Source organism: Grammomys surdaster, unplaced genomic scaffold (assembly GCF_004785775.1).
Source record: "Grammomys surdaster isolate TR1022 unplaced genomic scaffold, NIH_TR_1.0 67, whole genome shotgun sequence".
Taxonomy (NCBI): domain Eukaryota; kingdom Metazoa; phylum Chordata; class Mammalia; order Rodentia; family Muridae; genus Grammomys; species Grammomys surdaster.
Window position 1 is genome coordinate 21,535,050 of NW_021604569.1, and position 11,889 is coordinate 21,546,938.

At 45.2% G+C, this 11,889-nt stretch overlaps 1 protein-coding gene across 1 annotated transcript; it reads right to left on the reverse strand.

Annotated features, from left to right (window-relative positions):
• Nucleotides 1-6,824: 6,824 nt before the first annotated feature.
• Ppia (peptidylprolyl isomerase A) lies at nucleotides 6,825-10,529 on the reverse strand. The gene is made up of 5 exons (XM_028777605.1): nucleotides 10,406-10,529; nucleotides 8,394-8,424; nucleotides 8,209-8,297; nucleotides 7,505-7,677; nucleotides 6,825-7,163 (listed from the first exon to the last, which is right to left on the reverse strand). Exons 1-5 carry the CDS (start codon nucleotides 10,472-10,474, stop codon nucleotides 7,031-7,033), a joined length of 495 nt encoding a protein of 164 aa, XP_028633438.1. The 5' UTR covers nucleotides 10,475-10,529; the 3' UTR covers nucleotides 6,825-7,030.
• Nucleotides 10,530-11,889: the final 1,360 nt, after the last annotated feature.

The following is an 11,889-nucleotide window of genomic DNA, read 5'->3' on the forward strand; positions in this document are numbered from 1 at the left end:
ACACACACACACACACACACACACACACACACACACACACACACACAGATACCTCAAATAGGGCTGGAGAGATGGCTCAGAGGCTAAGAGCACTGACTGCTCTTCCAGAGATCCAGAGTTCAATTCCCACATGGTGGCTCACAACCATCTATAATGGGATCTGATGCCCTCTTCTGGTGTGTCTGAATACAGCTGCAGTGTACTCTTGTACATAAAATAAATTTAAAAAGAAAATAACAGATGAGGGTTCCCATCCTGTCTTTTTCACCTTAGATTTGAGTATATTACTTAATAAAGTAAAAAATGAAATTATTTTTCAAATAAAAAATTTTGTCAGTTTTAAATCTTTGACATGTAGTTTATAACAAACAAGAAGGAAAAAAGAACTTGGGCTGGGCATGGTGGCAAATATCTTTAATCCTAACACTTTGGAAGCAGAGTAGGCAGATCTCAGTGAGTTTGAGGCCAGCCAGGGCTACATAGATAAACCCTATCTATAAAAAAAGAAAGACGGGGACTGGAGAGATGGCTCGGCGATGTAAGAGTACCAGCTGCTCTTTCAGAGGTCCTGAGTTCAATTCCCAGCAACCACATGATGGCTCACACCCATCTGTAATGAGGTCTAGTGCTCTCATTATAATAAACATTAAATAAACCTTTAAAAAAAAGAAAAGAAAAAAATTGTTTGGTTGGCATAAGTGTTCGATGGATCTTCTCCTTGATTTGGTGTCACATTGTCTGAAGTTTGTCACTTTTCTGTTGACAAAGTTGCTCTTAGAATACATGATGGAATTAAATATATTCTATGTGAAAAGGGGTTCAGCAGTCTGTATGGCTACCCTGGGCATCAGCTGGATTAGGAGGAAGGCCAGCATGACCAGCCCTAGCCACTGAGGCCCATGGCATTCTGGGAACATAATCCTGTCATGAGTTTCCATCGCTACAGTAGTGTTGGTGGAGGTGACAGCTCCATGGCACACACAGCAGAGCAAGATCACTAAATGCTGGAGCAGCATGGCTGAGGTGAGAGGCGCGTGAGACCCCATCTGTTAACTTTAGAATTGTTTTCTAGCCTTTTTCATGCTTCTGGAGATTGAACTCAGGGCTTTTTGCCACTGAGCTACATCCTAAACCCTGAATTTTTTTTCCTACAGATAGGGAAGGCTACTCATCATTTTCTTTGAAAACCAACCAGCAGCCAGGCATGGTGGTGCTCATGACTTTAATCCTAGCAACTCAGGAGACAGAAGCAGGTTGATCTCTGAATTAGAGGACAACATGGTCTACAGGGTGAGTTCTAGGACAACAGAGCTATGTAATGAGACCCTGCTGTCTCAAAAACAAAACAGTAATGGCTTGTATAGCTTGTATGGATTTATCTATTTATCCCATGAATAATTGGGAAGTAAACTAGCCAACCTCCTAAAAATTTTTTTTTTACATTTTATGTATATGAGTGTTTTGCTCAAATGTATGTCTATGCACCATGTACATCCCTGCTGCTCGTGGAAGTCAGAAGAGGTATTGAATCCCTCAGAACTGGAGTTCTGGATGGCTGTGGGTACTGGGAATTAAACCCCAGTCCTCTGAACAACAAGTGCTCTGAACTGCTGAGCTGCCTCTCCAGCCCCAGGCAGCCTCATTTTATAGGCAAATTCAGATTCAAAAAATACTTGCTAAGATCATATACATCCAGATCAGTGTGACCTCAAATATAGGGTCTGTTGGTGCAAAGAGCCTAACTATGCACGGGGTCAGCCATGGCTATGGACATGCTGTGTCAGAGTTCTCCGGGTTTCCTCAGGATGTAGGTAGAAGCATCACAAAACTCTTATTCTAGTCATGTGGAGAGCCAGATTTTCCGAGCTGTAGTGTTGCTGACAGTTCATGGAAGAGGCATGTCTTGTAGATATCTTCCTGAGACATTATTCTTGGTATGGAGCCAAAAATGTATGGCTTCATGAAGTGTCCATTGACTGTGCTCTACAAAACTGGGCACACTGGGCTGCATTACCCCAGCATTTCTACGAATGGTCAGTGGGAGAGCAATTGCAAACTGCCCAGGAACCTAACGACTACCCACTAAGCGTGGGTGTGGACATGGTTCAAGAACTGCCTCAGCCATAGCCATTATATGGAATTTGGCAATATCACCTTGGGAGCTTGTCTTTAATAAAAATGTCTGCTCTTCCAACCCGACTACAGTGTCTCATTTCTTGAGTGGCTGGTACCAGTTTCTCAGTCACAAACATGTTCACTCTCCCTCTTTCTTCAGGCCATCTTGGGTTAGGAGTACAGATACATAGTTGTAGATATTTTCAGGAGAATCCAGAAGGGCATTTACAGTCTGTCTACACAGTATGCTCTCAGTTCTGACCATTATCAGATTGCCTCAAACCCTGACGTCCTAGGCTCTCGGTTCCAACTTGTTTGATGTGAAGACCAGTGGCCTTCTGACCCAGGATGGGGAGCCTTGTGTGTCTGTAGCTGACAATATATGCATTTTCTTCCTCTGCTGGATCCTCTGTGAACAAGTTTGGTTTCCTCTATTGGTGGGGATGGTTTCCTTCCTGTCTTTCTCTTAATTCCATGTGTTGAGATTTTGCCATATGCTGTGCAGAAGGGTTGTTCTTTAAAAAGTGTGGGAAGGAGAAAGGTGCATAGAAGCCCTCTAGGAGCTGGAAACATGGTTCAGCCATAAAGCGCTCTCTCTGCCTTTACAGAGGACCTGAGTTAGGTTCCCAGCCCTAAGGAGGCAGATGTGCATATCTGAAAAGTATCAAGTATCTGAAAGATGGCTCTTCAAAGAAGCAGTTTGTGTCATTCAGGTGTTACAATGCTGGAGTTGGTAGGTGTGCCCAGGCCTACCATTGGGTTGGACACAGGTCTTTGGTCTAAAACAAGTGCTGTTTTTTGTTTGGTTTTTTTTTTTTTGTCTTTTTGTGTTTTGCTTCACATGCTTGAAAGTGCAGAAAGCAATGCTGAACTGAAGTATCTAGACACAGCTTCTCTAGTCACTGATCATCCAGGGGAACAAAGCATTTATGCATCACCGACTTGTAAGAGCTCCTGGTTTGATTAACCTGTACATGAACTGCCTTACCACAATGAGACCTGCTTCACCAACAAGGAACAAAAAAATGGCCCAAGTCAGAAGAGGGTACCTTACAGGGAGAAAAACAACCTCCCAGAAGAAACAAAACCTATGGCACAAGAATAAACTCACTGTAAAAACAACTGAAAAACTACATACAGGCTTATTTTAACTCAGGGTTCTGGTTTAAGATCAAGGGTCACAACTGGCAATAGCCTCCTTGCTGGTAAAAGATCAAGAGGGTACAAACCAGGAACATTCGAGTGTACAGGTGACTCTCTCCTCTCTCTGTTACAAAGCCACCAGGACACAGCTACTCACTCACTTATCAACTTATCAACTATTTATCAAGCACTCAGCAGCTCTGAAGAGTGGACCCCTAGTGGCGTGCATCCCTTTGGCTCCAGCACTCAGCTCTTGGGAGGAGAGGTAGGCTGTAGGTTCAAAGTGAGTAAGTTCCAGGTCAGGGAAGACTACAGAAAATCAAAACAAAACAAATAAAATCGTAGTTTAAACACCACAGTTAGGTAGGTTTTTTTTTTTTTCTGCCCTCCTTAGTACTTCACAACAGGGATTAAATTTCAACACAAAGTTTTAGGGCACAAATTATGCAACATTTAAATAGCTGGATTCCTTCTCATTTGGTCTAGGGTATTTGTTTTGAGACAGGGTCTCATTCTATGGTTCTGACTAGCTTAGAACTCACTATGTAGACCTGGCTCGCCTCAGATTTGTAATGATCCTCTTGCCTCTGCCTCCTGTTGAGACTATAGGCGTAATTCACCCCAGCCTTGTTGAGATTAGGTCTCCCTCTATAACTCAGGCTATTCTGGTAGTGCTCTTCCTGTCACGGCCTCTTAAATTTTTTAAATTTATATTTGCAAAATAAAACCAATTTTAAAAAAACATACACATGAGAACTAAGAAATATGAAGTCACAAATGATAGAAGGAAGAAGGGGTTTTGCCATTACAAAGAGGAAATTACTGATTCAGGCCAACATCTTGAACATGTCAAAACCATCAGGGGAAAATTAGTTTTTACCCCTCAGACTACATGCTCCACAGAATAAATGGTAACTTCTCCAAGCCAGACATGGGCTCACGTTGGTAAACCCAGCACTTTGGAGAATGGCTAAGTCAGGGGTGCTGCAAGCTTAAGGCCAGCCTGATTTACCTAGTGAGTTCTAAACCAGGCTGAGCTAGAAAATGAGAGCCTGCCCTGGACTCCTACACCTGTCTCTGTGTCTCCCACCCTGTCTGTCTGTCTCTCTCTCTCTCTCTCTCTCTGTCTCTCTGTCTCTGTCTCTCTCTCTCTCACACACACACACACACTTTCCAGTGAGTGATCTGACAAACACCACTTTAACCTCATATTTGAATCTAGTTTCAGTGCTGAGTCAGCTTTTGACTTTGTGACTCCTGATGTGAGGAAATATTCAGAGTCTCGATCCCATGTTAAGGCAGTTAGTGTTCTGTGAGTGGAACCTGGTGGTTGGAGATCCTCAGGGGAGGGGCTGGGGCCATACATAGCTCAGTGGTAGGACATTCACCTTGTGTGTGTGAGGCTCTGGGTTGTATGTAACACAGTCTCATTTAGCTTAAGCAGATATGAAACTATATAGCTGAAGTTAGCTTTAAACTCCTGATACTTTTTGTCTCTTCTTGCTTAAATGGTGAAAAATGGGCCTTTACCACCATGCTGACTTGAGACTGTGTTTCCATCCTCAGGAAGTTCTTTTGTTTCTGATTACCTTTTAAGATTGTATCAAGTACGAGCCAAGCATCCCTGGCTGTTACAGGTATGTTACAGGTATATAGCAGACATTGTTAAGAAATGTTTTGGTTTTTGAGACAGGGTTTCTCTGTGTAGCTCTGGTTTGTAGGCCTGGCTGGCCTTGAACTCAAGAGATTTGCCTGCCTCCACCTCAGAGCTGGTATTAAAGACATGCACCACTACTACCCAGTTCTTATTTTTTCTTTAATTAAAAAATTATTTTGCCTTCATGTATGTGGCTTTAAAAAAAAAAGACTGAAAAAACAGCTCAGTGATTGTGCATTGCTTTTGCATTTTGCAGAATTCCCAAACAAGCATATCAGGTGGCTCACAACTCCAGCTCAAGGGACCCAACTTGAGCCTCTTGTGGCCTCCATGGGCGTCTGCATTCACTGGTGCATGTGCACTCATACAAGTAATGAAAAATAAATCAGATGAGACTTCTAGACTAAGAGGGAAACAATTCTAGTTTGTTTTCTACTGCTGTGAACACCATGACTTGAAGAAAGGTTTATATTTCATCCTACACTTTACTGTCTGTCCCTCAGGGAGGGAAGCTAAGGAACTCCTCAATGCAGGAGCTTCAAGTAGAAATCATGGAGCTGGGCAGTGGTGGCGCATGCCTTTATTTAATCCCAGCACTCAGGAGGCAGAGGCAGATGGATTTGAGTTCAAGGCCAGCCTGGTCTACAGAGTGAGTTCCAGGACAGCCAACAGCCAGGACTACACAGAGAAACTGTCTCGAAGGGGAAAAAAAAAAACAAAAAAACAGAAACTACTGTTTGCTCCCATGCCTTGCTCCCGCCTGGCTGGGGCTGTATACCTTGTTCAGTAGGGCTGACCCCACTCACACTGGGCTGAGCCCTCCTATATCAATTGGCAATTATCAAAATGCCCCCACAGACTTGCTACAGGCCAATCTGATGGAGGAGCAATTCCTCTATTGAGAATTTTTTTCCTAAGTCTATGTAGGTTTGTGAAAATGACAAAAACATTCTAGATATGTGATTCTGGAGTTATTTAAAGGGATGTTTTAACATATTTTAGCCCCATTTAGATGTAAATTACATGTAGATTTTAAAACATTTTAAGAACAATATAGCATACATGAAATAATGCACTGGAAAGATCACTCAGTGAGTAAAAAAGTGTCACCAACCTGTAGTCCTGAGGTCAAATCCTGGGAAACAAATCCTGAGTTATCCTAACATCTCCACTTGCATCCCCATCCCCCAGAGTACAAACTAAAAAGCATTTTAGGAGCTAGATGGCTCAGCAGTTAGGACCACTTGCAAAGGCTGGTTCTCAATACCCACATCAAGTGGCTCACAGCCATCTCTAAGTCTAGCCTAGCTGCAAGGTCTGAAGCTTCCAGCTCCTATAGACAACAGGCACCAAGACATAGTGAAGAATCATTTCTGAATTTGAGTGTTCTGCCTGTATGTATGCATGCTTGTGCACCAGGTACCCTTAAGACACTAAAAGAAGGCATTGGATGCCCTGGATCTTTTATTTCGAAATAAAATTATCGAGCAGCCATGTGGTTCTGGAAAAGTACTATGTGCTATTTATTAAGCACAAATCCATCTCCAGCCTAAACTGAAGCTTAACTTCATTGGCCAGATGTCCACTTGGGATTTCCACCTTCACATAGGTTTTCAAGGATTAATTGGTCTGTTCCTCATTCTGCCACTTCTGGGAGAATCAAATCTGAGGCTCAAAGACGGCTTACCTACTAAGGATACATTTATCCTGATTCTCAGTATGTCCATGTGGCAGTCCCCAGAAAACTAAAAAGTTCCTTATCCGAACCCCCTCCAAGATACTCAGTGGCAGATAAGACCTCTTGGGTTAGAGAAGACAAAAAACTCAGTGTACTGCTAGTCATAGCCAAGTAACCTAACCAGTTGCTTAGAGACCTGTATCAATCAACACTCCAATACACACAAGGACAAACAGTTCTTACTTAGTTTTTATTCATAATCATAAACTTAACTTTGCAATCCAGCTAGACTTGAAGGGGAATGAGGAAAATATGGAACCCAAAGACTTCAGTGAGAGCAGAGATTACAGGGTATTGCGAGCAGATGGGGTGGAAGCGCTCTCCTGAGCTACAGAAGGAATGGTTTGATGGGTAAAACGCCCGCAAGTCAAAAGAAATTAGAGTTGTCCACAGTCGGAAATGGTGATCTTCTTGCTGGTCTTGCCATTCCTGGACCCAAAACGCTCCATGGCCTCCACAATGTTCATGCCTTCTTTCACCTTCCCAAAGACCACATGCTTGCCGTCAAGCCTGCAGAATATTCACTACTATCAGCAACTAGAGGCAGATCACACACTAAAGATAAAAACAGCTTCCGAATACCCAACACAAATACAATCAGCATTCTTACTGGCTCAGCTTCCACTATCTTTCTTTTTATTGTTTATGAGTACACACCAGAAAAGGCCATCGGATCCTATTATATATAGATGGCTGTAAACCACCATGTGGTTGATGGGAATTAAACTTTGGAAGAACAGCCAGTGCTCTTAACCTCTCTCCAGCCCCAACTTACACTATCTTAAGAGAATGAAAGGAACACTGAAGCAAGAAACAAGTGTCCCTCAGCAGGGCTCTATAGTGTTTCTTACCATTCAGTCTTGGCAGTGCAGATAAAAAACTGGGAACCATTTGTGTTTGGTCCAGCATTTGCCATGGACAAGATGCCAGGACCTGTATGCTTCAGGATGAAGTTCTCATCCTCAAATTTCTCTCCATAGATGGACCTGCCACCAGTGCCATTATGGCGTGTGAAGTCACCACCCTGTAAAAATCAGATAGTAATGTCACTTTGACAATGTAACTGAAAAGTCTGCAAGGTACAGCTTTTGTCATTTCTAATTTTGTTGTTGTATATATATACTCATATGCCACAGGACATCAGCATTGTTCTGCAATTTATTCACCCACCTTTTTCGTTTCCAATCTCATTAGCCTGGGGCTCAAAGCTTTAGCTAGGCTGGTTGACAGCATGTGCCACCACACCCAGCTTTTTATAGCTCAGTTTTGAGATCCTTATGTAGTAGGCACTTCACAGGGCTCACACCCAATCCAAGGTACTGATTTTAGAAGGGTAGTATGTTAATACATCTGGAATCCCAGCACACAGTAAGAGGTAAGTGGATAAGGCCAGCCTACATGATATTAATATTGTCTCAAAACAACAAAACCTGTGCTGGGGCCAGCCACCAGAACTGACATGTACATACACAGAAGAAAAAAACAGGCAACTGGAAATAAATGGTATAATATTAGCTCAAACATTCTGGCTCAATTAAAAATTTCAACTTCATACCTGGCACATGAATCCTGGAATAATTCTGTGAAAGGAGGAACCCTTATAGCCAAATCCTTTCTCTCCAGTGCTCAGAGCACGAAAGTTTTCTGTTAAAAACAAAAACATGTACACACACATATATATTTTCTCTTTAGAATAGGTTTACCCATGAAACTTGTTAAATCTAGAAAAATGAAACCAACCTGCTGTCTTTGGAACTTTGTCTGCAAACAGCTGTAACAAAAAAAAAAAAGAAACCAGCTAGTTAACAATATGTAAGTGAATAGTCTCATGCTTAATATCCTTAGCTTTCTTTGGGGATTTGTAAATCATAAATTCATTTTCACACACTACTTTGATAGTAACTTTCAATTCCTAGTAAGAATCACTATCAGCTTTAAGGTCCTACAGGGTTGTGTTGAGAAACACGAGAACCAAAAAATATGAAGAAAATCTGTAACTAGTTATGACTTAAAATAGTGACAGACTCCTTAAGCATGACTCAAGAGCTTTTAATATATCACATCTACTTCTGAATAGACTTCAGGCTTCTCAAAAGTACACCACCACCCCGAACTTCATGTTGAAATCTAAAATCAAAAATTCTCAAAGCACAGCCACACAAATGCATGACTAGGTAAATAAGCTAGTCACTGGCAGTGAAAATGCTACCACCTTCAACCTGTCAGCATAGCCTTAAGCTTCAGGTGAGTGGTCCTATCTAGGTCCCTTAGTTAACTGTGGAGGACTTGAACACTTCCTCAGTGTTCACAAGCCCTTTCGTGGCTAGCTGAAAGCCACAGCTCCTCAGCTGCAGCATCTACATTTCTCTTGGAGGAATATACTTATGGTTAAGTAGTTAAGTATGGGATCCTTCTGAGATGTTTAAACTCCTCACAGCTTTAAAGTCCGCACTTCTTATTCTAAGTCTGATCTCAAAGCCTTTCTTGGCAGCTCTACCTCTATCCTCACCTATGGGCCTGTAGGACTTGTCTCATTCCCATGAAGCTGGCTAACCTGATACTAACCTACCCAGCACCAAGCTTAGGCCAAGTTTCCACAAGAGTCCTTGTCAATTATCAGCTCTGACTACAGATACATGCTGGCTGAGGACTAATTAGAACCTAGTGCTCTCTTTAGGTGTCTACCTATTATGTACCCAGAGCACTGTGGTAGGTGAGCAATGGGGAGATCTAGCTTTGGAGTTAAAAGCATCAAAAAGCACTCAATAATAGCTTCTGGAGTAACAGTTTAAAAGAATAGACACTAAGTAACATTTCACCATGGCCTAAGGGCACCGAAGTTAACGAGAATATTTTGTAAAAGAAACATACCAATTGCTTAGGATACTCTAATTACTAACCGATCTTTAAGCGGCCACTTAACACCTCCAGAACATATTAAGTAGATAACCACTAGCAATCCACCTTAGTCAAGGCAAAACTGCAGCGTGGCCAGTCATAACACGTCTGTTTTACAGAGGGTAATAGGGAGGGGTTCCAGAGCGCCTCCCCCGCTGCGCCATCACTGCGACAGGAGGCGGTCCTTGGGCACCAGCAAAAGCCAGGCCTTTCTCGTTTCCGCTCGGGGGTGGGGGACGCGGAGGGGTATTTGGTATTTTGGGCCTCCCTAACCAAATGTTGCTGCTTCAGGCCAAATGGCCATACGATCAATTAGCACTCAAGTCTGCTACCGAACTATATCCTTAACAGAAACCATGAGATTTAGGAGCCATTAGAATTAACCGGACTAATGTGCTCGTACAGGCTCCCCGAGCCTTCGTCCTTGAGACCTTAAGCAGAATTCCTGCCCAGATCGGACTAAAAGGCAGCGGCTCGGGGAAGGTGGTTGGGAAGAGGCCCGCGGGGCTGCAGCGCCAAGACTGGGCAGGGCGGGGCCCAACGGCTCGGAGATGGGAGAGGCGCGGAGCACGTGCGCCCGGCCTCGCAGAGCCCCACAGGACGCAGCCACGTGCGCCCGCGGGTAGGCCGAGCCGGGCGGGGCGGCCCCCTCCCCCCAACGGCCGCGCCCCGCCCGGCTTTGTCCGCCGCCCGCCCAGCCTCCCCGCGCCTCGCCGGCCTCCCAAAATGGCCCCTCGTCAGGAAATGGCGCCGCCGCCCGCGCTCGCTCCTCCGGAGGGTCGGCCCGCGACCCAGGGAGCCTCCCCCCCTCCACCGCCCAGGACTCCACCCTGTAGCACCACTGCCCACCCGACCTCGAAGCAGACGCGGCCCAAGGGCTCGTCATCGGCCGTGATGTCGAAGTACACGGTAGGGTTGACCATGGCTGCAGGAAGCGGCGAAAAGCGATAGCTGTGTCTGCAAAGCGGCACGAGCCTCGCCGCGGCTTCTTTTATACCCGGTTCGGGTCCCGCCCACCACCAAGTCGCGCGCCTGGACCTGGATCAATCACAACTGCTTCCCAGAAGGAGTGATGGTGTGACGGACCTATGAGCGCACGCGGGCGCTGGTGGGGCGGGGAGCGAGACGCGCGTGCGCTGTAGCGCACGGAGGCAGGTTCCCGCCCGCGGGCTCCTACGGGATGGTTGCGGCGCGGTCGGTGGGAGAAGAGTCCGAGGGCAGTTATGGAGGGTGGCCCCGCAATCTGGCTGTCTATAGGAACACGTCGGGGCCTCTGGCCTTGACCAGTGATACTGCGTATCTTCCCATTGCACAGAGGGAGTAACTGAGGCAAACCTGGACCTCAAGGTCGAGCGGCCCTTCAAGGTCGGGCGGGGTCCTGCGGCGCGGCCCTCGCTGCTGAAACTCGAACAGGCATCCCTGGGCGGAGATCCAGGACCCACACCGGCATTGTGCAATGGCAACCGCTTCCTGATAGGTCCCTCTGAGCGCCTCCGTTTTCTTAAACTCTGGGGAACGGGCACAAGCAGCCCCCTCATTTTAAAGATTATGAAATACTTTTTAAATGTCCTACTTTCCAAATATATCTTGTGTTTTCTCCAGGAGGAAGCTATTTAAACAAGATCCTGGTCAGAGCCTACCTGTAATGTTTTATCTTCCCACCCCACCCAATCCCCCAAGGTCTTATTTCGACGTGAGGCCTAAAGTGTACTCTCAAAACAAATGCTTCCCAGCATGATGGCACACGCCTGTAAATCCCACCGCTAGGTAGACTGAGACAGGAGGATAGTGAGTTCCAGACAATCTGAGCTGTGTTAGGCCCTGCCTCAAAACAAAGCCTGAGTATGGGAAAGTCAGTGCTGTGCAAGATCCTTCACCATAGCGTCTGCGGGAGTTGGCTCCAAGCTGTAAGGCCTTAGACACAGAACCTCAGGAATGTGGGTCTGGCCATGCCTTATTTGGATGAATCAGACCAAAAGCACATTCGGTTGAACTACAAAGAGTCTTGATCTGCCAAACTGGAAAATTCTGTACCAGTGCAGCTTTTATTCATATATAGCATCCTGTAAACCTGCTTTTCTCAAAAAACAAATGTCTCCGTGCTTGCAGCACAAGCTTAAGGACCTGCATTTGGATCCCCCGGCACCTCTGTAAAAGCCAGGCCATTGGGAGGAGTTTAAGCCCAGGCCTGGAGGCAATGGAGACTGATTGGCTAAACAGTCTAGGCACGACTGTGTCAGTGTAATGTATGCGGTAGAGACAGGGATGGAGAGGTAGAGACAGAGATGGAGAGGTAGACACAGGGATGGAGAGGTAGACACAGGGATGGAGAGGTAGA